Source organism: Sminthopsis crassicaudata, chromosome 3 (genome assembly GCF_048593235.1).
Source record: "Sminthopsis crassicaudata isolate SCR6 chromosome 3, ASM4859323v1, whole genome shotgun sequence".
Lineage (NCBI taxonomy): Eukaryota > Metazoa > Chordata > Mammalia > Dasyuromorphia > Dasyuridae > Sminthopsis > Sminthopsis crassicaudata.
Genome location: NC_133619.1, coordinates 211,355,811 through 211,382,475, shown reverse-complemented (window position 1 = coordinate 211,382,475; position 26,665 = coordinate 211,355,811). Strand labels below are relative to the sequence as shown.

The following is a 26,665-nucleotide window of genomic DNA, read 5'->3' as shown; positions in this document are numbered from 1 at the left end:
GAACTCTGTTTCATATTCTGTTAATTTGAAGTTTCTTTTCTGTTAGGTTCTTACTAAGTGCTAATGAGATAATGAGATATTAGGTTTTTACTAAGTGCTAAGTCAGTACTTGAAAATTCTCTAGTTCCGGCCTTTAATGGGAGTTTTTACTTGTGAATTCCTGGGGAAGAGCTTGTGTGCTTGAGAGGAGCAAGCTCATTGGTTGAAGTGGTTCTTCCCAGAAGTCCTTGCATTATCCCACGCCCATTCTCTGGGAGGATAAAAGAGGGAAGTCACTACTCTGGACCAGAGTTAACAGCAACTGTCTGGAGACAACGGAAGAAGAATCTGTCTGAGAGATTTGAGTTGACACAGCAGATCTCCTCCCAGAGAGCGAGCGGCAGCTTCTGGAGACAACAGCATGCTACACTTTTCTTTTCTTTTTTTTTTTTTTTTTGTAAATCAATTTCAATATTCTTTTAAATTATCTATTTTTCTGGGCATGAATGAGTATTCATTTTTTTCCTTAGTTTTCCATTTTATTACTTTGATTTTTCTCTATCTCCTCAGTTCACTTTTTCTAGGTTGCTAGTTATTGATTTCTCAAGTCATTTTAAAAGAATCACCTTTTTCTCTCCTCCTCTCCCCCTGCCCTCTAGAAAGGATAGAAGAACTATTTGGGATAGATAAAACTATGATATTTGACAACAGTGAGAAAGCGGATCTGGTTGATCCTTAATTATTTCCATTTCTTCAGCCAAATAATATAAACTTTGCACTGGATGTAAAAGAACAAAAGTGATGAGGAGAGAATTGGTACCCTAGATAAATAAGGAGATAGTAAGAAAGTCTTAGTTTTGGTAAATTCAGTGGCTCTATATGAATTAAATCTTATATTAATAAAAGAAATGGAGACATAATGGCAAAGTTACTGTAAATAATATTTAGAAGATTGTGAAAAATAAGAGAGGTCCTGGAAGATGGGGGAAAGCCAATATTGTTTCAGTTTAAGAAAAGAAAAAGAAAAAAGAACAAGTATAAAATACAGGGTAATAAACTTGACTTTGATTCCCAAGAAAGTTCTAGAAAGATAATTAAAGAGGTAACTAATGAACATACAGAGAAGTAAATAATAATTACAAAGATGCAGAATGATTTCATTAAGAATCAGTCATGACAGGAGGGCCAAGAAGAGAAAGAATTCACTCGAATTCTCCCAAATTCCCCTCTAAGGAGGCATTTAAAAATAATGACTTAAACCAATTTCTGGAAGCAGCAGAACCAACAAAAAATTGGGTAAAACAATTTTCCTGCCCAAGACAAGTTGGGAAGTTAACAGAAAAAGTGGCCAGCACAGAGGAGCACAGAACAGTAGCAGCAAATCAGTAGCAGGCCTTGGAGATGAGTATAAGAGGCAGCTTGGGGAGCTCCCAGCAACAGTGGGAGGTTGATCAACAAGATTATATGGGACCTTGTGTTTGGCACTAGGCTCAGGACCATCTTACATTGCCTATACATAGTTCCAAACTGCAGTCTCAAAACAAAAAGGGATTATCAGCGTATCAATGTTTGCAGCTACAAGGGAGAAGGATCCTAATCACAGTTCCAGGGTGAAGAATGCCTGTGGTCACTCACAGATCAGTGTATCTCTTTTTAGATAATACTATCTTGGAAGAATTAAAAACTTATAAAATCTCCAGAAATAGTTCTGAAAACAGCAACAAGAAAAACCCCAAAGTTTGTGATAGTGCACCCCTACCTCCCAACTTTAATGTAGAGTTAAAAGTCAAATAAATTGGAAAAATGAGCAAACAACAGAAAAATAATTTGACAATAGAAAGTTACCATAGAGACAGGAAATATCAAGATACAAAAAGACGACATGAAAAGGCAATAAGAAAAATGTGAATTGGACACAAGCCCAATAAAAGTTCTGAAGGAGCTCCAAAAGGATTTTAAAAAACCAAAGAAGAGAAGTAGAGGGAAAATTTGTAAAGGCAATGAGAGTGATGTAAGAAAGTTATGAAAGTAGAATCAATAGCATTATAAAAGAGGGACAAAAAATACTGAAGGAAATAATGCCTTAAAAAAAGAAATAGGGGGCAGCTAGGTGGTGCAGTGGATAGAACACCAGCCCTGAAGTCAGAAGGACCTGAGTTCAAATCTAGCCTCAGACACTTATCACTTCCTAGTTGTGTGATCCTGGGTACTTAACCCCTATTGCCTCAGCAAAACAAAACAAAACAAAACAAAAAAGCTGGAATTGGACAAATTGAAAAAGAGGTACAAAAAAACACTGATTGAAAAAGAAACAAAAACTCTTTAAACAGTAGATTTGGCCAAATGGAAAAAGAGGTATTCAAGCTCACTGAAGAAAATAATTTCCTAAAAATTAAGGGTAAATGGAATGACTTACATAATGACTACATAAGAGATTTAAAAAAAAACTCCAATAAAATGAAGTCAAAAGAATGAAAAATATAGAAGAAAAAGTAAAATGCCTGGGAAAATATACTGGAGAGATAACTTTAAAATTATTGGAATACTTGAAAGCCATGGTCAAAAAAAAAAGAGTATAGGCATAATACTTTAAGATATTATCAAGGAAAGCTGCCCTTATATCCTAGAAATAGAGGTAAAGTAGAAATTGGAAAAAAAAAATCACTGATCACCTCCAACTACCATCAAGATATCTTTTTATTATTTTTATTTACAAGATATATGCATGGGTATTTTTTTCAGCATTGATAATTGCAAAACTTTTTGTTCCAATTTTTCCCCTCCTTCCTCCCACCCCCTCCTCCAGATGGCAGATAGACCAATGCATGTTAAAGTATATGTTAAATACAATATATGTATACATGTCCATACAGTTATTTTGGTGCACAAGAAGAATCGGACTTTGAAATAGTATATAATTAATCTGTGAAGGAAATAAAAAGTGCAGGCAGACAAAAATAGAGGGATTGGGAATTCCATGTAGTGGTTCACACTCATTTCCCAGAATTCTTTTGCTGGGTGTAGCTGGTTCAATTCATTACTGCTCATCTCATTGTTGAAGAGGACCATGTCCATCAGAATTGATCATCATATAGTATTGTTGAAGTATATAATGATCTCCGGGTCCTGCTCATTTCACTCAGCATCAGTTTATGTAAGTCTCTCCAGGCCCTTCTGAAATCATTTTATTGGTCATTTCTTACAGAACAATAATATTCCATAACATTCACATACCACAATATATTCAGCCATTCTCCAATTGCTGGGCATCCATTCAATTTCCAGCTCCTGGCCACTACAAGAGGGCTGCCACAAACATTCTTGCACATACAGGTCCCTTTCCCTTTAAGATCTCTTTGGGATACAAACCCAATAACAACACTGCTGGATCAAAGGGTATGCACAGTTTGATAACTTTTTGAGCATAGTTCCAAATTGCTCTCCAGAATGGCTGGATGTATTCACAATTCCACCAACAATGTCCCAATTTTCCCATATCCCCTCCAATATTCTGCATTATATTTCCCTGTCATTCTAGCCAATCTGACAGGTACCACCAAGATATCTTAAAATGAAAATTCCTAGGAGAATTTTAGTCAAATTCCAGAGCTGCCAAGTCAAGGAGAAAATATTGCAAGCAGCCAGATTCTGTATTATAGATTTATTGTAAAGCCATGGTTAGAATAAAGCAGGGTCTGGCAGCTTCTACATTAAAGGATTAAAAGGCTTAGAATATGACATTCCAAAGTGTGAAGGGGATAGAATTACAAACCAAGAATCACCTATCCAATAAAACTGAGTATAAAAAAGGATATTTAATGAAGTAGAGGTTTGTTAAGCATTCCTGTTGAAAAGACCAAAACTGAACAGAAAATTTGATGAGGCATGAATACGAGAACTTTTATAGTGAAAGAGAAGTTTGGGGGAGGATGATGCTTGAACCTTGGCTCAAAGAAGGAATGACATACATTTAGGTATAGAAATCTATATTGTCCTAATGGGAAGTAGAGGGGGAATGGTACAATAGAAGGGAGAACAGATTAAGAGAAGCAATGATTTTTGAGGAGGGACAGGTAAAATGTACAGTTATTAATCATTGCTATTATTAATACTACTACTAGATTAACTAGTAAAAAAAGAACTTATATGTTCTAAAATGTTAATAGCAGTTCTCTTTGTGATGGCAAAGAACTGAACATTATGGGGATGCCCACCAATTGAGGAATGACTAAGTTGTGGCATATGATTGTAATAGAATATTCTATATCATAAGAAATGATGAGCTTATTGATTTTAGAAAAACATGGATAGATTTGCATGAAATAGTGAAGAGTGAAATGAGCAGAACCAAAAGAACATTATATATAGTAACAGCAATGTTGTTTTAAGAATAACTAAGTGAATAAGTCATTTTGATTATTAGAAATATTCAATTTAACTATAAAGAATATATGAAGGAAGACACTATCTGCATCGAGAGAATTATTAGGATTTACCGAAGACATTATGATTGGTAAACCTGAAGAAGAGAATCCTCAGCAGGTCATGATAGCTGTATTTTAGTATTCTTGGGGCTTTCATGTAGAAACAGAATTAGATTTGTTTTGTTTTGGCCCCAGAGGGCAGAACCAGGAGCAATATGTGGAAATCTAGACTAATGTCAGGGGAAAATGCTTTCTAACAAATAGTTGTATAGAAGTGAAATGGTCCGCATCACACCCATCCAGTTCTCCTTCATTGGAAGGTTTAAAGAGGAAGAGGCTAAGTAACCACTTGTTGGATATATTACAATGTGAATTACCTTTGGATATGGGTTAGACAAAATGCCTGTCAAATTTCTTTCAACTCTAAAATTCTGTGATTCTATAATTAGAATAATTAAACTCAAGAGTTCTTTTGTACTTCCTAAAAATGTCTCCGAGGCTAATACACCAGTGTCTGATATAGCTAAAAACAACCAGGTTGAATACAGTCATCCTTTCTACATTGTGTCTTTCTCCATAGTGATTTTGATATATCATGTTGGCTTAAAAAATCAAATAGAAATTTTTTGGGAATTTGGTGGAAGATGCAGATGACACAGGCCAGCAGATGACACAGAGCCTATGACCAAATACTTAACACAAATTTTACAATAAGGTTCTGTAACTGACACATGAAAGAAAAAGAAAAAAATCAGATTTCTTCTTTTGTATGAAGGAGCATCAAAAAAATTGGATTTTCAAGATTTGTTAGGTATCCCTAACCTCCATGATCTGAAAAGGATAACTATATATAGGAATTGAGTCTTCATATGGAGAAAATCCAAATGAGGTCATGAAGAGTCAGACAAGACTAAAAATCAACAACAATCATGGACTAAAATCCTCTGACTCTCCATAGATGAAACATTGCTTTTTTTGTGGGAGGGAAACAGCAGAGGAGATTGTATAATTGAGGAGAGAAGAGGTAACAAACAGGAAGAATCAAAATATGATTGAGCAGTGGTGAGGAGAAAGGATGCTGATTCTTCTCTGTCAAAAAGAAAGGGAGATGCAGGAAAATGTGTTGGAAAGAGTAGAGAGATCTGAATTGTCTTATGAAACTAAAGGAAGGTCTCACTATAAAGGATAGGAATAGATGGGTTTAATATGAGGAAAAGTGTGCATCAGGAGGCTACCTTTTCTAAGAGATTTCTAAGTGAATTTCTTGGGACAGCCAGCTCCCAGAATGATGGGGAAGGCAGAGAAGCAAGGATGGGTTGGCATGACCTTGTTAATGGAGACTGAAGAGTACAGGCCACAGAATCTGGAGTAACTCCTGCTAGGCAGATCTTCAATCTAACATTACTTTTCTCTTCAATTGATATATCAAATAGTGAGGCAGAGCACAAAACAGGCATGGGATGAGATCTAAAAAGTCAGTAACAGAAATTGGATAGAAGAGAGAGCTATTTCATGAGGAACAGAGAGAATTAAAAAAAAGAACAAGTAAGAATTTATTCATGAATCAGAAGATAAAATTTTTAAATAGACTAGAAAGGAAGAAAAATAATGAAAAGGACAAAATGATGGATTTTTTTTTCAAGAAAAGGACACAGTTCAGAGAAAAGTATAAAAAATAAGAGGTTTTAAGGAGAAAAGGTTTTTAATTCCTTGCTTACAAAAGAACTAGAAAAGAAAAGAGGAGAAAAAATAGTGAGGTAAATGAAAAGGTAAATAAAAGCCATTTGTGTATTTATTTTGCTTGACTATAATTAAAAAGATCCTGTTTTTTGGTTTCAATTTTGGGAGACTAGAAAAGGTATAAAAGGTCAATGATAATATTGCCAAAAAGAAAAAAGATAAGACAGTCATTGAAATATTTAAGAGAAAATGAACAAAAGAGATCAGAGGAGAGGTCAGAAAAGGCATAAAACAAGCAGGATAGTTTTAACATAGCAAGAGTCAGACTCATTTTACCTCTCATACTTACTAGCTGTGTGACTTTGAGCAAGTAATTTAACACTGTTTGCTTCCTTTTCCTTTAAACAATTAAAGCTTTTTTATAAAAAAAAAAACATATACATAGATGGTTTTCAACATTTACCCTTGTAAAACCTTATATTATGATTTTTTTCTTCCCTTCCACCCACCTCCTTCCCTAGATTGGCCTCAGTTTCCTTATCTGTGAACTGAGATGGAAAAGGAAATGGCAAACCATTCTAGTATATTTGCCAAGGAAACCCCCAAAAGGGTCATGAGGATAGAGATTATTGAAAGGACTAAACAACAATAAAAAATTGAATTTATTGTATATATATATTTGAAAACATGTTGCACATAATAGAAACTTTCATTGTCACATGAAGTCATCTTCTTTTGTCTTTATAAACTCATATACTCTTTAGGGGAACATTTTATTTTATTTTATTTTATTTTTATTCATTTTTCCAAATTATCCCCTCCTTCCCTCCACTCCCTCCCCCCAATGACAGGTAATACCATACATTTTACATGTGTTACAATATAACCTAGATACAATATATGTGTGTAAATACCATTTTCTTGTTGCACATTAATTATTAGCTTCCGAAGGTATAAGTAACCTGGGTAGATAGACAGTAGTGCTAACAATTTACATTCACGTCCCAGTGTTCCTTCTCTGGGTGTAGTTATTTCTGTCCATCATTGATCAACTGGAAGTGAGTTGGATCTTCTTTATGTTGAAGATTTCCACTTCCATCAGAATACATCCTCATACAGTATTGTTGTTGCAGTGTACAGTGATCTTCTGGTTCTGCTCATTTCACTCAGCATCAGTTGATGTAAGTCTCTCCAGGCCTCTCTGTATTCCTCCTGCTGGTCATTTCTTATAGAGCAATAATATTCCATAACCTTCATATACCACAATTTACCCAACCATTCTCCAATTGATGGACATCCATTCAACTTCCAGTTTCTAGCTACAACAAAAAGAGCTGCCACAAACATTTTGGCACATACAGGTCCCTTTCCACTCTTTAGTATTTCTTTGGGATATAATCCCAATAACAGCAATGCTGGGTCAAAGGGTATGCACAGTTTGATAACTTTTTGGGCATAGTTCCAAATTGCTCTCCAGAATGGCTGGATTCTTTTACAACTCCACCAGCAATGTATCAGTGTCCCAGTTTTCCCACATCCCCTCCAACATTCATCATTATTTGTTCCTGTCATCTTAGCCAATCTGACAGGTGTGTAAGTGGTATCTCAGAGTTGTCTTAATTTGCATTTCTCTGATCAATAGTGATTTGGAACACTCTTTCATGTGAGTGGAAATAGTTTCAATTTCATCATCTGAGAATTGTCTGTTCATATCCCTTGACCATTTATCAATTGGAGAATGGTTTGGTTTCCTATAAATCAGGGTCAGTTCTCTATATATTTTGGAAATGAGACCTTTGTCAGAACCTTTACTTTTAAAAATATTTTCCCAATTTGTTACTTCCCTTCTAATCTTGTTTGCATTAGTATTGTTTGTACAGAAACTTTTTAGTTTGATGTAATCAAAATCTTCTATTTTGTGATCAATAATGATCTCTAGTTCTCCTCTGGTCATAAATTCCTTCCTCCTCTGTAGGTCTGAGAGGTAGACTATTCTCTGTTCTTCTAATCTATTTATTATCTCATTCTTTATGCCTAAATCATGGACCCATTTTGATCTTATCTTGGTATATGGTGTTAAGTGTGGATCCATATCTAATTGCTGCCATACTAATTTCCAGTTTTCCCAACAGTTTTTTCCGAATAATGAATTTTTGTCCCTAATGTTGATATCTTTGGGTTTGTCAAAGATTAGATTGCTATAGATGTACCCTTTTTTGTCCTTTGTATCTAATCTGTTCCACTGATCTACCGTTCTATTTCTTAGCCAGTACCAAATGGTTTTGGTGACTGCTGCTATATAATATAGCTTTAGATCAGGTACACTTAGACTACCTTCCTCTGATTTTTTTTTCATTAGTTCTAGGGGAACATTTTAGACAGAATAAAAAAGAAAAGAGAAATGTCAATTAAAATTTGTCAATTTGTCAATTAGAAAATCATTGGTGACTTAAAAAAACAATTTCAGTTGACCAATAGGATTGGGACCTTACTAGATTAATTAGCTTGGAAGCAGATTTCTAGTGAAATGTCCTAAAACTTTGTCATAGTCCCCATGTTAATTTATATTTTTGTCAATAATTGGCTAGAATGCTTATCAAACCTGGTGCTGGCGGAAAATGTGAGGGATAGCTAACATGTTGCATAACTGAGCTAAGATCCAAAAACATCTTAATGGGCTACAATGATTACCTTATTGTAGCAAGATGAAATCATATAGAGATAAATGTAAAGCCACTTCGTTTGGGTTAAAAAAAAATCTGCTTTACAGTGTATATGGGGGTAAAGAGATATAGCTAAAAGATTCTAAGAAGCTTATTACAAACAGGGTAACATAGCAGCCCAAAAGACTAATGTTGACTCACATTAGAAGAGGTATTAAGTGCATAACAATAGGATAACAGTAATCTGCCCTTATCAGAGCACATATGAAGTTTTGCATTTAATTCCAAAAACCATATTTTTAGGAAGGATATTGAAATGTTAACCATGTGCAGAAGAGGCTTTCAGGATGGAGAGAAGACTAGAGAACATGTGAAATGATTATTTGGTGAAGAAACTGAGAATTTTTACTTACTTCAGAGAAGATTTAATGGGGATATGATAACTGAATTCATAGAATGTTTACTGTTACATAGAATGTTTTTTAGGATAACTAATTTAGGAAAAAAGTGATAGCCACAAAACTAAAGAAGTCACCCCAAATGTTTATAGGGACTGTTTGTGTTCAACCTATGGTAGAGCATTACAAATTCATATTGGTCTGATCGGCCACAGTCGGACACACTGTAACTCAACTCTAACACAGTGGTCATTTTGGTACTCTCCAAGAACTAAGGACAACCAAGATTAAAAAAAATAAATAAATGTAGAAGTTGCTGAGGGGGTAGATATGAGTTTAAAAGACTAGAAAACATTCTAATAATTAGATGAATGAAAAGGGCTGCCTTAGGATAAAGTGGGTTTGCTATCACTTCCACTCAAGTGGTCACTTATTGAAGGAATATATCTATATATATATATATATGTGTGTGTGTGTGTGTGTGTGTGTGTGTGTATTTGTGCACGTATGTGTAAGCCACACCTGAGCATAAATACTCTCAATAATGCATGCTTGTGCGCACACATGTACATGTGCACACACACACACACACACAGAATTCTCACTTTACATAAGTGAATCATTTTGAAAAGCAGTTTTTACATAATGTGAATTTATCTATAGATGTAAGAAGGAGGCTCTAAGTCCATGGAGCCAGGGAGCTGGCACATAATTCAAGGACACATAGAGGTCAGAGACATAGAAGTGAAAGCAGTAGAAATAAATTTGACTAGCCACTTGGGAGTCTGCCTGAACCAAGAGGAAAAAGGAGGAGACAGACACATTGGAGTTTGACATGGACACAGACAGAAAAGAGCACGTGACATATGGGGTAGAAATCTGAGCTCAGAGGGAAGACAGAACCCCAGGGGACACCTGAGCAGATGGATAAAGCCAGGCAAAGATCTCAAGTCAAGCCTGAATCTGACAACAGTGGCAATTCTTCTGCCTTTACTTGGAAGATTTTTTTGGGGGGGGAATGGTGATGGTAGTGATATGTGTTATAAAGCAAAGAGCAGGAGTGAAGAGAAAAATTACAATACTATAATGTGAAGTTAGCATGGATTTTTTTTTTTTTTGGAATGTGAATTTCTTTCAGAATTCTTTATATTAAAGTCAAATCTGCATAATAAGAATTTAGGTAAAGCAAAAACTCTTTTGAGAAAGAGTAAGACTCTTCCTCACATAAGAATATGTGCTGGTGTCCAATGAGTTTTTCTATGGTGAGAAAGAACTTGTTGAATTGAAATGAAATTGAACCATAGGATCATTAATTGGATTCATCAGAGATTATATTGTCCAACTCATAGTTGAGCAGAAATCCTCCCAACAACTGTCATAAAGCTTCTTCTTGAGTGGAAATGACTGCAAACCCAGTATATATTTTACAGACACCATATATTTTATATTTTTGAGCCATAGGATCATTAATTGGACTCTTCAGAGATTATACAGTCCAGTTGAGCAGAAATTCCTCCCAACAAATGTCATAAAACTTCTACTTGAGTGGAAGTGATTGCAAACTCAATATATATTTTATAGACACTATGTATTTTAATATTTTATGTCTAGTCACATTATGTGTCTTTACAATATTAAATAAGATACTTAGGGTCTACTAAGGCTAGGGGAGGCTAAGGTACCATTTGGTACATGATAGTACTGATATAATAAATGGTACTCTTGGAAACTAGAAAGAGCCTTTACAAAACTTACTTCATAATTAGATCTTTCTCTCAACTTTTCCATGGGAATAAGTTAGAATAAATGAAAAGCATTGGTTTTTATATATTGTTATTTCAAATTTCTGTAATACCTGTTGGTAAAAAGCAAGATTCATTGAATTCTTTCCACTTATTTTTCTCCTTATTACTGAACTTAGTACTCAAAAGCAATGGCATGACTGAATAAAAAGTGGATGAATAACAGAAATGAGATATAATTAATAAATTAGACACTTATCCTTCAAATCATTGGGAATTGACAATTTTTTTTAAGGGCCTTTCAATATGAAATTTTTGTTCTCAATATTTTAGGATTCTAGATGAATTCATCTTTGTTTTTTCAATAGCATTGTTTTTTATTGTTATGATATGCTGACTCTTTTTCTGGTTATTTGTTGTCTTTGTTGATTGGTAGCAATGAAAGCAGCTGTGCTCATTCAGAACTGGTACCGTTGTTACAAGGCTCGATTAGAATTAAGAAGGCGCCAGGCCCTGAACATCTTTGAGACCATTGAGTATGCAGATGAACAGGATCAAATGCAGGTCTGTATTTTTATCTAATTCTTTTTAAATTTAGTTTTTATTCTCTTCCTTTATAAATGCTTCTTTACAGCCTATCCTTTTTATTTTTTAAGCATTCAATCTCCATAATTCTTCTTCTGGATTCAGATGGTATTATCTGTCCAAAATCTATTGGGATCTCTTTGGATGGCTGAACTCCTGAAAGAACTAAGTCTTTCATAGTTAATCATCACACATTCTTGCTGTTACTGGATATAATGTATTCCTAGTTGTGTTTGTTTTGTTCAGTATCATTTCAGTACACCTTTCCAGCCCTTTCTAAAATCAGCTTGTTCATTATTTTTTATAGAACAATAATATTTCATTATCTTCATATACAACAACTTATTCAGCCATTCTCCAGTTGATGGGCATCTATACTCATTTTCCAATTCTTTGGTACCCCAAAAAGAGCTGCTACAAACATTTTTGCACATGTGGGTGCTTTTCCCTTCTTTATGATTTCCTTTGGATACAGACTCAGTAGTGGCACTGCTAGGTCAAAAAGTATGTACAGTTTTATAGCCCTTTGGGCATAGTTCCAGATTGCTCTCTAGAATGGTTGGATCAGTTCACAACTTCACCAACAATGCATTTCTACATTTCCTCCAATATTTATCAATATCTTTCCCTGTCATCTTAGCCAATCTCAGAGTACAATCTATCTTCTAAAAGAAAAAAAGAATCAGTCAATAAACACTTATTTATTAAGTTCCTACTATGTGCCAGATACTGTGTACTAAGAACTGAAGAAGAATGGGACATTAAAGAAATATAGGTCAGAATAAATTTTCATTTTAAATTGAGATGAATTGGTAAATAATTCCCTTCAATGCTTTTGATAGATGGCTACGTAATTTATAACCAGAATGAACCTCAGCTACTGATGGACAACTCTAATAGTAGACATTAAACCACATTTACCTGTAACTATCTCAGAACCAATCAAGGAGTGAATTAAGTGGATGATTTAGGAGAAAGATAATACTTGATTCTTGGAGTTCACAGAATAATGGAATGATAGAGTTGAATGAATTATTTATATTGAAACTTTTTTTTTCAAATGAGAAAACTAAAGCTCAAAGAATTGTAGTGACTTAGGCAATGTAGCATAGTTAGTGACAGAGTTGGTCTTAGAGCTCAGGTCTTATTATTGTACCAAAAAGATGATCAGAATCAAAATCATTTTTTCAATTTTGACTTTCTCATAAATTAGAATTTAGGGGAGAGTTACCCTATAGAAAAATAGAAATTACACTTTTGTTTTCCTACTTGCACATAATACATTCTTAAATTACATGCTTAAACAATTCTTTTTAATTTCTGATTTGCAAAGATTGTTGTACTTGACTCTTCCTGGTTGTTCACCCCTCTCCCCATATCTAACAAGTTACTGAGTCTTGCTAATCCTACCTCTATAACATTTTTGACTTCTATCTTTTTCACACATAGCCCTCATTTTAATATTGACCCCTATTATTTTTGGCTTGAAATAATTGGAATATATTACTAACTAGTCTCCCTGTTCCCTCTCCAATCCTGCCTTCACACAGGTACCTAATTAAGTTTTCTTAGCATAAGTCTGACCATGTTGCTATCCTATTAAAAATTCAGCAGTTCGTAATATCTTTAGGATTAAATACAAAATCCTCAGGCTATTATCTAAAGCCCTCTTAATATAGCTGTCAAGCTCCTTCCTAGTCTTCTTTCATTTTTATTCCTTTTGCACACTGTCCATTCCTGTTCAACTGGCCAACTAGCTATCTCCTATATCTGTCAACTCCCATTTGTGTGTGTGACTGAATAAACTGCTTTTTTTGATCTCGCATGTCCTCTACCTGACTTCCTGAAAAACACAGGCCACATGCCACCCATTTCATGAAGCCTTTCCTGATCTTCCCAGTTGTCAGTGAAAAAAAAAAAAAAAGGCTAAGTTATTTAATTTAACAAGTATTTATTAAATATCTACTCTGTTCAGTAATACTGTGTGGTATTTAAAGACAAAAATTGAAATAGTTCCCTCAAGGACTCTTTTCTTTTTAGGTCATGTCTTAGGTGGCTTTAGCTCCATATTACTTCTTTATTGTTGGCATTTTATTATATTTTACTGATTTTCCACCCATCCATTCATGAGTTGAGGTTTTGTGTTGGGATCAAACTTTGCAAGGAATGATGGGGTTTTGTTTGGTACTGATTCATACTAAGTGCTGGGTGATGTGGTGCTATATTTTTCAAACATTAACTTGTCAAAATGATCTGATTCAAGGTATAATCTTATTGTTGCTCTTTAGGGTGAAACCTGGTTTCACAAAAAAAAAAAAAAAAAAAAAAAGAAAAGAAAAAAAAAAGCCAATTAAAAAAACAAAACAAAAACCAATAAAACCTGGTTTCACATCAGAGCTACCCAGCTGTAGGATTCAGGAATCCTTGGCTACACCCAGATTCCATATATACCTCTATGTATTTGTTCTATGCTTCCTTTGTTGCCCCTTGTCCCCAAACAAAAATACCTCCAAAAGCTACGGGACTTGGCTATTATTTCTGGATCCCTTCCCTGTGTCTGAAGTCTTTTGGTGTGTGGACTTGAACTGGAAAAAATGTCCTTAATATTGTTTTTCCCTTACATTTCTTGATGTTTACTTTCTCTGATGCTATTTTTTCCCCATTCTTGCTGAAGTAATTGTGAGAGTTTGTTTTGCTTCTATTCACTCTATCTTCTGGAGAGTCCTGTACTTCTCAAAACTATTCCTCTAATTTGGTGGTTTCTCTTCCTTTTCCTCTTCATCTACAACTCAGTTTACTCATTAGTAAAAGGAGGGAATTTGAGTAGATAATCTTTAAGACCTTTCAAGTTCTATATCTGGGACTCTATTTCATTCTCCAAAATTCTATCCTTGGCCCTTAACTTTCAATATTGATCTCAACAAATGAATATTATGTGCAAATAGATTGTGTTAGACCCTGGGGAGATACAGAGATCATGGAATTCGATAACTAGTTGGGAGATTTAAAATATACAGAAAATAACTATAAGACAAAATGGTAAATGACTAAGTCTATAAATGACTTAAGTACATTGTTTTGAAAGAATAATGATGGGGTGGAGAATATCTGAACAGGAATTCCTGTGTGGGACATTTTTAAAAAGATGGAGATATTATATGGTGGGTATTTCAGGTATAAGAAAGAAGATACCTTTTCAAAAGTGAGGTGATTCAAGGCTATTCCCCTAGACTTGAGATGGAAAGTGTCATTTCATTCAGAGAGAAAACTATGGAGATTGAATGTAGATCAAAGCATAATATTTTCACCTTTTGTGGTTGTTGTTTGCTTGTTTTTTTTTTTTTTTTCTTTCTTGTGTTTTTTTTTTCCACTTTTGATCTGATTTTTTCTTTTTCAGCATGATGAATACAGAAATTATGTTTAAAATAATTGTTCATGTTTAATTTATATCAAGTTGCTTGCTTGGGGGGGAGGAGAGGGAGAAAAATTTGGAACACAAAGTTTTGTGAAAGTGAATGTTGAAAATTATCTTTGCATGTATTTGAAAAAATAAAGCATAAAAAAGAAAGCATAAACCAAAAGTTAGGCAACATAGACTGTATGGGGGGATTATAAATAGTGTAGTTTGGCTGAAACAGAGTTGGAGGGTATGGTGTGGGAAAAAAGTAGAGTTGTACCAGGCAATGAAAAGTTTAACTTTATCTAATAGTAAAATAAATAAATAAATAAAGTTTTTCAATAGGGGAGAGATAATCAAATTAGATGCATAATTCAGTTTAATTCAACAAACATTAAGTGTCTATTTTATAAGAAATGATATGCTTCCTCCTATTTTTACCAAACTCATTCTTCCTTCATATTTCTACTTTTGTCAATTCCCTTAGTTAACAAGGTTAAAAATTTTGAGGTTATTTAAAAAATTTTCACTCTCCTTCATGCCTCACATTCAGTTATTTATCAAGCTCTGTCAATGATAACTTCACAGTCTTTAAAATCAGTCTCTTTCTTTCCAATTCTCCTGCTCTCATGATCATTTGCACAGTATATTGTGCACATATAATAATTACATATATATAATAAGCTATTCTTATTAAAATAGCCTCCAAGCTCATTTTTACATCTCCACTCTCCTCACTCTTTAGCCCATCCTCAATGTAGCTGCATATGAGCATATTGCTGATGGTGCTCAAAGCCCTTCACTTGATCACTTAAGGAGTTTGATCTCTTTAGTTTGGCTTTCAAGGAACTTCACAACCTAATACCAATCTATTTTCCAATATTCTCACAAGAATAGTTACAATTTATATAGCTTAATATTCTTTACATGACACAATGAATATTTGCTTGTTTATAGAAGAAACTTTTCTATTTAATAATAATATATTCATTAATATTTGTCTATGAAAGTAGGAAGGGCCTTCTATATTTAATGACATATCCATTAATGTTTATTTGTAGAAGTTGAATCTTCTATATTTAATAATATAGAATAATATTTATTTATTTTTAATAATATATCCACTAGTATTTGTTTATAGAAATTAAACTTTAATAATATATCCATTAACATCATAAACAATTCTTAACTCATTAATGCACATTGTTGTTATATGCCAGAACTTGAAACAAGGTACTAATACTTATGTACTTAGTTCATACCTTTAAAAGAGTTCACACATTAGTTCACACATTCACACCTTTAGAGAACATATATAAGGAGGAGTTCACAAACCCACTAAGAGACAAGTCCACTTTCTGGAAGGAGGAGTCAAGATTCATTCCAACTTCCATCTTTGTGCTGGCTGGAGACATTCAGAGAGAGTTCTCGGAGCCAAGGAGAGAGATAGGCCTCTAAGAAAGCTAACCGGGCCCCAGGAAAAGATTCAAAACTTTGAAGGAGAAAATAAAGGATCTGGACTCCTGGCTGCATTTGGAGTTAGTAATCTGAACTGAAACTAAGGCTGCCTCCAGAAGCTCCCCAAGAAATCTGCTCCCAGAGAACATTTTAGAGAAGATAATTTTACACATTGTTATAACAGGGTACTTATCGTTTCAAAATCTTCCTTTTCACCTACTGAAGTTGTTAGTAAACAAGTATTTTATTTTATTTTTTTTTTAGCATTTTCTAATTGGGTGACTGCAGGCAAATTACTTAACCCTGTTTCCTCATTTATAAAATGAGTTGGAGAAGGAAATGGCAAACCATTCCAGTATCTTTGCCAAGAAAACCCCAAATGTGGCCATCAAAAGTTGGACATAACTGAAAATGACTAAACCACAATTAAATCCAGACTGCCAAAAGATTATAATATTTCTTTTTAATGATATGAGGAGGAGTATTTGGTTGTTCTGATATAATTTTGATAGATTGTAAGTGCCTTGACAACAGAAATTGTTCTTTCTGAAGTTTGTATTCCCCCTTGCACTGGGCATGGTACAGTTATTTTTTATTGCAATCTTAGCAGCAACTGACTTAGAATGGTGAAATTTCTGTGTCTTTAAAGAAGGCTGTCATGGGAAAAACATATTCCTCCTTCTATCCTTCCTGTTGCCCTCAAAGAAAAAAAAATATAAAGATCTAAATGAAGATGTTTATAGTTTTAGTATTTTATGATTGGAATGACGTTTTTCTTTTTCTTTCTTTCTTTTTTTTTTCCAGCTAGCCAAGTTTTTCACCTTCATGCTGGAGCACTATGTAAAGAACAAGTCTAGTGCAGGTAGGAAAATAAGTTGAAAATAAAATTAAGAGATTATTTTGAAAGATAAATTGTCTGATGAGGCAGAATAAAGAACTGGAAAGAATAACCAGGAGGCTACAAAGGAAAGTTACATATATTTTTGAATCCTTATACAACTCTACTAGTACTATTACTACTACCACTACTACTATTACTACTACTATGACCATTACTACTAGCATTCATGTAGTACTTTAATATTTGTGAAGTGCTTTACTTATGTTATCTCATTTAATCCTCATAACAATCCAAGAAGGATTATCCTCATTTTAAAGTTGAAAAAATCAAAACAGACACAGGTTAAATGACTTGCCTAGGGTCAGGAATACAGGTGAATCGTGTTGGAATTCATGCTTTCTTCCTCTAGATCTCTTTCCATTTCATCACCTAGATGCCTATGGAGAGGAAATAAGAGAGAACCAAGTTATTATTTTGGATTAATTAGGATAACTTATTTTTTATTTTAAATATATTTCCATATTTTTCATGCTATGCAAGAAAAATCAGACCAAAAAGGGAAAAAAACTACATGTAAGGGAAAAAAAAAAACCCAAACCCATAGTTCTCTCTCTGGATGCAGCTGGAATTTTCCATCTCAAGTCTATTAGACTTATCTTGAATCACCTCATTGTTGAAAAGAGCCAAGTCTATCACAGTTGATCATCATATAATCTTGTTACTGTTTACAATGTTCTCTTGGTTATTCTTACTTCACTCAGCATCAATTCATGTAAGTCTTTCCAGGTTTTTCTGAAATCAGCTTAACATTCCTTGTAGAACAATAATATTCCATTACATTCATATACTATAACATTCAGCCATTCCCCAACTGATGGATCATCTAATATTTTTAAGATTTTGCACATATTGAAATGCTAAGAAAGTAAAGAGACAAATAAGTAAATTCAATGGAAAAAATCAGTCTAATTGGTTGATTTTTTAAACACTGAATTATTGAATTTTTTCATAAGATTATCATGATCTTATAATATTAATAGCGGCCTTTTTACACAGCAATTTAAAGTTTACAATATACCCTATGAAGTAACTAGTGTAAGCAACATTTTATAAATGACAGGATTAAGGTGTAGAACATAAAATTTTCACATACCAGCCCACACAACTAGTATATGTTAGAGCCAGAATACAAACCCCAATTTCTTCTGATTCCAAGATTAATGCTCTTTTCATTTTACCACATTGCCTTTGGTATAATCTCTTACCTCCTACAGAAAATAATGTTATGATGTGATTTTTTAAGGACCTAATGTTAATGGTGTTGATGATAGTGGAGGAAAGTATCCTGGGAAAGGAGGCAACATCTATCATGTCATATAATATCAGGGACATAAACAGCTAACCAATAAACAGTTACAATCTAGAAGTCATGATATTTTGAAATGGTGTACATAGCAAGATGCGTGAAAATGGTTTATTTCAGATGAATGTTATTAAATATGGTTGATCCCGTTTTTATCTTTCTCTTTTTCCTATGGGTACTTTTGGATCTTTCAAGTACATTAAGGTACATATGGTATATTAAGGTTATACATTTATATAATCTCATTTGATCATTATAATAACCCTGTGGGGTATATGCTTCTATTGTCCCAATTTAATAATGATGATGATGATTATAGCTATAAAATAGAATACTATTCTATTTGATTTGCACAGTATCATTAAGAGCTGGGTGCTATGATTATGTCCCTCCCTCCCCCACTTTATAGATGAGGAAACTGAGGAAGACAGAGTTGAAGTTACTTGCCCAGGGTCATACAGTTGGTGAGTGTCTGAGGTTGCATTTAAATGCAAATCTTTCTGAATGCAGGTACACTGCTCCATTTTACATGTAATTCCAGGTTTCTAGCCTGGAACATTTTGCAGGAGATTCTCCTAATTGATGGAGAAAATGATGATGTGACCATGCATGACAACTGGAGGGGATATGTTGGTGCAAGAGACAAGAGACATTTTTCATTCCTTTTTTTTGAGAGATATTTACAGATCCTTTATATGTCCATCAATTTCCAAAGTCTTTCTTTTTTCTACAAAAGAAATGGAATCACATGTAGATCTTTCAAAGGAAGAAATGATTCTCCTCTCCAAAGCTCTTGTAACAATACCACCCCTCCTCTAGCCATGCAGGATTAATTACTATTACCAATCTCTCTTACTAATCAGGAAAGTTTTAGGCAAAGTACTCCAGACTGTAAAAAAGGTTTATATGATTTCTTTTTATAACAATGGAACACACACCCATCAGGAAGCTAAGATTAAAAGAGGTTAAGTGATTTGTCCACATCAATATAAATTATAAATGTCTGGAAAACTTATTCTATGGGAATGGAATTTTTGTAAATTTCTATTTTACACATAGACTCAAAAGTCAACACTATATTCACTATACCACTTGATCTTTCATTATTCACTAAGAATGTGTAGCTAAAAACAAATGAAAATCTAAATGTATTTCCTACGAGGCAATTTCCAGATATAAAAGCACATTACTTTTTTATTTGACTTCCTATTGTTTACTCCATTCAGAATGCCTTTGGTATTTTATGATATGCTTGTAATCTAGATAAAAGTGCTTACCAAGACTGGTGGGAAGGATAATGTTTTAATGATAATGATTTGAAACCTCCCTGCAACTTTCTCAAATAGACTAAAGTGTTTAATGATCCATGGAAGCTTTCTTAATAATGAGTAGTTCCTGAGACCAAATTTGATGGAGAGAGAAGGAAAAAAAAGCCTTTCTCATGCTGTTTGTTGTAGATCTCTTCAGGCAATCAACTTCTCTTTCTCATCTTCAGGAAAGTGATTTCTAAAAGGAAATCTAATAATGGACAAATGTGTTTATCTTATTTCTATTAATGTTCATTAATTTTTATGTCTTATTCAACTAATGATAACTCATAATCTTTCAATTCCCACTGTTAAATATATAGAATAAAACTGAAAATTTCTACATCACCTAAACTATAATTAAAGCTACCAATGGTCTTTTGAGAAAAACTTAAGGTCATCTATCACATTTAAGAAATTAGGTATGACTGCTTATAGTTTCTAGATTTTTTACAATAATTAAATTTTTTCTTTTTTCTCATATTATTCCTGAGAATTGAAATAAAGACTAAAAGAACATATTCTTTACATAAAAGTTCCGGCCAGTTTTGAATTGGTCATTTTTGTAATGAAATTAGACTTTATATTCAGCAATGTTTTCTATTATTTCTTAAAAATTAAATTGATGTTTTATTTTTTATGCATTAATCATTAACCAATAATACCACTCTATTTTCTTCTTTTACAAAGGCAATGACTATAAAATCACTCAATGCAATCACCATGATTGACAGAATGTATAATGTTCAAGAGACATATTCCAACATTAGTCATATAGCGCTAATATTGGTCATTATATTTTTACCTGTGTTATTCTTTCAATTCATCTTCATTTATGTTACTATAGTCACTGAACATAATGACTTTCATGAAAATCTAGAAAAGTATTTAAAAGATCTCAGATTATTTTTTTCTTGGTTACTTACTAGGTTTGCATGGAAAGTAGGATTGATTAACAATCAAGAATAGCTATTAAAATATATTTTCTTCTCAAAATTGTTTTCTTTTTATTACCGAGTATCATGGGACTGTTTAAGTGGATTAGTTTGGTTGGGTGGGCCAAAGTCTATCCTGAACTGACTACTCCAAATGTGAAAAATGGTGGAATCCAGAAGGACTATCATGCCTCTATCTATTCCTGTTCTTAATAAAGCCTAAAATTGCATTGGATTTCTTGGTTGGTTTATTATACTGTTAACTCAGATTGAGCTTAGATTATGTGCTAAAATCCCTAGATCTTTTTGGGAAGAATAACTGCAAAGGAATCCCTCCTCCATTTCATACTTATGAGGTTTATTTTTAAAATCCAAGTATAAGCCTTCATATTTGTTCCTTTCAAATTTCAATTTAACAGATTTGGCCCAGTGTTTTAGCCTGCCAAGCAAGATATTTTTGAACCCTGACTTTGATATCCAGCTTTATCTAAGTACTCAATTAAAGAAAATGTTATATAGTACAACACCAAGCAAATATTTCTGGGTTATTCCATGGGTATTTCCAAATGTACATCAGAATGTTAATGATTACTCTTTAGACCCACACAAATAACTAATTCTAGATCTAGTCAATTATATCATCCCCTCTTCCACATTTCAACATAATTTTATACTAAATTCAATCTAATTCAACTAAAATTTAGTGAGATCAACAGGATGATTTGGTTCAGTGCAATTAATGTAAATTGTATCCCCTTTGACTTTTGGGGAGCCCTGAGGCTTTGTCCCCTTTTTGGGGGAAAGTTCCTGAGTCTCAAACTCTCCTCTGAAAGAGGCCCACCTTTAGGGAGCCCAGTTGGATGGTGTCATTCAGTTGGAGATTGAGGCCAGGGATATGGTCACACCCTCTATTGAGTTGAAGATTAGTCCAGAACCACTGCCAGTAGCACAAAACTCTCAAGATAAATAGTGCATTTTCAATTGCATTGTCAACAACTGAGTGAATCTCATTCAATTTTGAATGGAAACCCAAGCCTCAGAAGATAATAAAGGACAACTCTGAACTCCCAAATCTTTGTAAAAGGTCCTAGACAGGACCTTGTCCACTAAGAAGTCTGTCTTCCTAGCAAGCTGGCCTCTCAATGCCAGTAAATCCCTTTTGGCACACAGATTTCAGGTTTGTGAATTCTTTCCTATAGAACCTGCACCTCCATCCAGAAGGGGATCCCCCATCCCAGCTCTTACACCTCATCACAACTACCACTAACCTCATCACTATGGAACATCACAATAATACATTCAATAGATTTTTTTTTTTCCCTGACTTTTGACTAGTTTTTGACAAAAGAGGTGGCCCTTTTTCTTGCCAAAGTCAACTCCTGTACATAAACTACTTGATCCTTCCCCACCCACTTTATTCAGCAGGTAGCATATTCAGTCATCTTATCCACTCAAATTTTTAATCTCATTTTATTAACTGGTTCTTTACTTTCTACTTTTACTCCTTCTTTCTTAAAATCTGTAATAGACCTTAACATCCCCTTAAGCCAGCAGCTATTGTTCTCAGCTAAATTCCCTGGGGGGAAAAGTAACCTCTGCTCTCTGCCTTCACTTCCTTTCTCACTCACACCTCAATCTTCCTAGAGAGCTTTTGATCTTAACAGATAATTGAAACTTCTTTCTCCAAAGTAACCAACAATTTCTTAATTGCCACATCTTGTTATCCTTTTTCAGTTCTTGCTTTTTTTCTATCAGCTAGGTGGAAGTGTGGATGGGTCACTTGGCATGGAATAAGGAAGATTTGAATTCAAATCAAGTCTCAAATACTCAGTAATTATGATGTAAAGCACTTAGCATAGTATCTGGTTTATACTATGTGCTATATAAATACTAACAATTATTATTGTTATTAATTTGCTGCTGTTGCCCATTCCCCTTCTGAAAACTCTCCTTTCCAGGGTTTGTATGACACATTTTTTTCTTAGTGATCTTCTTACCTGTCTGACTATCCTTTTTCTTTCTCCTTTGCTGTGTAACCATCCCTTTGCTTCCCTCCCTTCCCTTCCCTGTCACATTAACCTTGGCTCTAATTATCATCTCTATTCCTATGACTCATGGTTCTACATATCTAATTGTAGTCTCTCCATGGAGTTTCAGTCCAGCAGTTCCAATTGTCTACTCGACATTTCAGATGTCCATAGACATTTCAAATGCAACATGTCAAAACTGAAATTATCTTTTCCCTCAAATCTTCCCTGTAATGTTCTTGAATTGTGGCTTCTCGGGATCGGTCGTGTTACCACACTGGACGCCTCGCGGCACCTGTCTCCGCCACTCTGGATTTGGGGATCTGAACCTGACTCCTTTTTGATCGGCCGAGGGCAACAGAGGCCATGGCCCATCCCTTCAGAAAGGCGCTGGCCTATCTCTTAGGACCGACTGACCCATGTTCAACTGCTGTTCACATGGAACCCTTCTCCACTTTGGCGGCGGCTCCACCCAGGCCCACGCGCTAGGCTTCCAGGCCCACCATGGCGGCCCTCCTACTCGTCACGGCCTAGCCCCACGTTGGGCGCCAATATGTAATATTCTTGAATTATGAGGGTCTAGTCATCTGCTCAATTATAATCCTTCTCTGGGAGGAGATCTGTAAAATCTTTTCCTCTGTGCGCAGGTTTCTTGGGAGCTCTGAATCTCTTCCAGCTCTTGTCCTTCCTCAAATCAGACTGGTCTCCTTTCAGTCTGCCTCGAGTCAAAACTATCCCAGAGTCAATTCTCTCAGACCCAATGCTGCCCTTCTTTTATCCTCCCAGAGAATAGGCAGGTGAGAATTCAGTGGGGCGTGGGGAAATACTTCCACCAATGAACTTGCTCCTCTTAGAATTCCTAAGGTGTAAACTCCCTTTAAAGGCCCTTGTAATTGTCCAGACAACCTGAGTTCTCACCTGGTAATCCTAACACTTCCTCCTTTCCAAACTTTCCAGTTTTTTTTAGAAGGTATCAGTACACTTGTATTCTTTTAGATGTGGGCATTCTTCAAAATCCTGTCCCGAATGCTTTTATTGTCTATCTTTATCAGCTATAGTGGATTTAACTGTCACATCCATGCTAATGATTCTCAGGGCTAGATAGCCTGTCCCAATCTCTCTACTGAGTTGTAGTTTTTAGTTACCAAAATTGCCTATTAGATATTTAGAATTTAATGTCCTGGAATTATCTGAAATTCTACATGTCTAAAACACAACTTTCTCTTTAAACTTGCCCCTCTCCAAACGTTCTTATTTTTATCAATAGTAACAATATCCTTCCAAGGTTTCCAGTTCATAATCTTGGCATTCTCTGTGATTCCTCACCCTTCCCTCACCTTATATATCAACCCTTTGGCAAATTTGCCATTTTATCTCCACAAAATATCATGTAACCTCTTCTTTTTTCTCATACATCTCATCTTAGCTTAATCTCTCTTTGCTTCTTGCTTAGATTAATTTAACAATCCCTTGACTGGTTTCCCTGCCTCTGATTCCTAGTTAATCCCACCCACTGCTGCCAAAATAATTTTCCTTAAGTGTTGTGTCCTGCTTTTTAGAGCCTCCAAGTTGGGGTGACAAAACATACTGTTGCCCGCCCCCACACATTGATATACCTGCCTACTGGAGAAGTGATGAGTCAGGACTCCTGAGAATGGTGAAAAATGGAGTCTGTTTATTTCAAGGACTTTCCCCTTTATATAACGTAACAAAAACAGCATTGTACATGTGGAACCACATAAACAACTTGCTATTGTATGAAGTTTGCCACCTGGTATCACTCTGTTTCAATCTCAACACAGGTTGTCACCGCCCCCTGACTTCTCAGGAAGGCAGAGAGACTCTTAGGGGAGATGGGGATCCAAACCAGACATTGTCGGCAGGTTCCCTCTGGGCTGAAGGGTCTATACCTCTCCCAGAGTTTCCCACTGACTGTGACTTTCTACACTCATGTCCAGATATTGACCAAGTAACTCCCCTTTTCACCAACTCTGGGGACTTCCTAAGGTCATCTAGGTGGTGCAGTAGATAGTTCCTGGACCAGTAGTCAGGAAGACTTGAGTTCAAATGTGGCCTGACACTCACAAGGTGACCCCTGGGCAAGTCAGTTAACCTTGTTTACCTCAATTACCTCATCTGTAAAATGTTCTGGAAGAAGGAAGGGGCAAATCACTCCAGTACTGTTGCCAAGAAAACCACAAATGGGCTCAGTAAGAATCAGACTCTACTGATACAATAGTGACTTCCTGTCACTTCTAGGATAAAATACAAGCTTTTCTTTAACTTTTAAAATCCTTCACTTCATCCTCTCTCCTACATTTTGTAATCCAGTCAAATCGACTTTTTTTCCCTCTTCTTCACATAGAGAACTGTAGCTCTGGATGCTTCTCCCTCAGTGCTTTTGCATTGTCCCCTCCTTGTGCTTGAGATGCACACTCACTCCCTCTTTATTACTGACTCATAGATTCTCTTTCTTTAAGGTGTATCTCAGGTACCATCTGCCTTTCCCGATCCTGCCTTTCCTTACAAATTAACTTATATTTTGATTACTTTGTATATAATATTATGTTTTAACTTTATATTTACACTGAATATAATTTAAATATATTTGTTATATCATTAAAATATAAGGTCATTGTGAGCAGAGATTATATCATTCTTTGTCCTCAGAATTTAGCTCTACATTAGGCACATAGTTGGCACTTGATTGATTAGGATTTGACTATGGTTTTTTAGTTGATTCAGAAATAGCACCATGATGCTTTTATATGAGAACAGTGCTGTGTTTGGACTCCCTTTTTTTTCCTTCTAAAATTATTTTTCCCTTTTCAGATAATCTGCCTAAGATTTTTAACCCTGAACCTAAGCGAAAATCAGACCAAGAAACTATTATAAGTCTGATAGAAGTACCAGACACTTATTATGGCCCTCGGCTAAAATTCCCTCTCACTTTTGCTGATGTTGTACTTCTTATTGATGCTTTCAAGGAAAACCAGGCAAGTAGACATTTTGGAGATAAAATGATTCAAATATACATATCTCATGCATTTTGACAGTGTTAAAATGTTTTTAGGAATGCTATTTTTTTCAAACCAAGGCTTGTTAAGATTATTATGATGAGATAGCTTGCCTCTATTGTATAGTTTAAAAAACACTCTTCCAAACAATTGGACATTTCAAACTCATGTGGGCAAAACTGTAGAAGTATTGCCACCCTCATATTAGCACAAAAGGTCAAAAAGAAAGATTTAAGTGAACTTACCTATTTAGTACTTGAGAAAGAAACCCCAGATCTCCTGACTTAAGTTTTGTTTTCTGACTGTATAATACTTACTCTCTGAAGACAGTTTGAGCTTCTGAGACATGCTGGCTCACTGATAGGTGAGCTCCTATACTGTTGAGACATGACAGCCATGCTAATCTAATTTCTGTATAATGCACCATATTTCAAAGATTTAGTTTCTGGCTTACTCTCTAAGCATGTAGAATAATGGTAGTCTAGAACAGACAGCATTTTATAGACTGTTTGGAAGTATTAACTTTGTAAGGTTGATTAACATTCCCTGTTTAACAGATATTCTTTTGTCCCAGCCTGTGATTTTATTGATGGAGGAAACTCTTAAAAGAGGAAATACTTTCTATTTATACAGAAAACCTTCTGAAATGAACAGGTTTTTTTTTTTTTAATTTAGCTTTTTATTTATAAGATATATGCATGGGGGGCAGCTAGGTGGCACAGTGGATAGAGCACCAGCCTTGAATTCAGGAGGACCCGAATTCAAATCTGATCTCAGACACTTAACACTTCTTAGTTGTGTGACTCTGGGCAAGTCACTTAACCCCAGCCTCAGGAGAAAAAAAAAAAA

At 34.8% G+C, this 26,665-nt stretch overlaps 1 protein-coding gene across 8 annotated transcripts in view; it reads left to right on the top strand.

Moving 5' to 3' along the window:
* PPEF1 (protein phosphatase with EF-hand domain 1) overlaps nt 1-26,665 on the top strand; it is a 157,106-nt gene that overhangs the window by 43,686 nt on the left and 86,755 nt on the right. For 7 of the 8 annotated variants that reach the window (XM_074299878.1, XM_074299876.1, XM_074299873.1 and 4 more), the window contains 3 exons: nt 11,323-11,450; nt 17,131-17,188; nt 25,632-25,795. In XM_074299878.1, the coding sequence (XP_074155979.1) occupies nt 11,323-11,450; nt 17,131-17,188; nt 25,632-25,795 (350 nt within the window). Of the gene's footprint in view, nt 1-11,322; nt 11,451-17,130; nt 17,189-18,939; nt 18,995-25,631; nt 25,796-26,665 lie in introns of those variants that run through there. The other variant, XM_074299874.1, reaches the window with a different exon arrangement.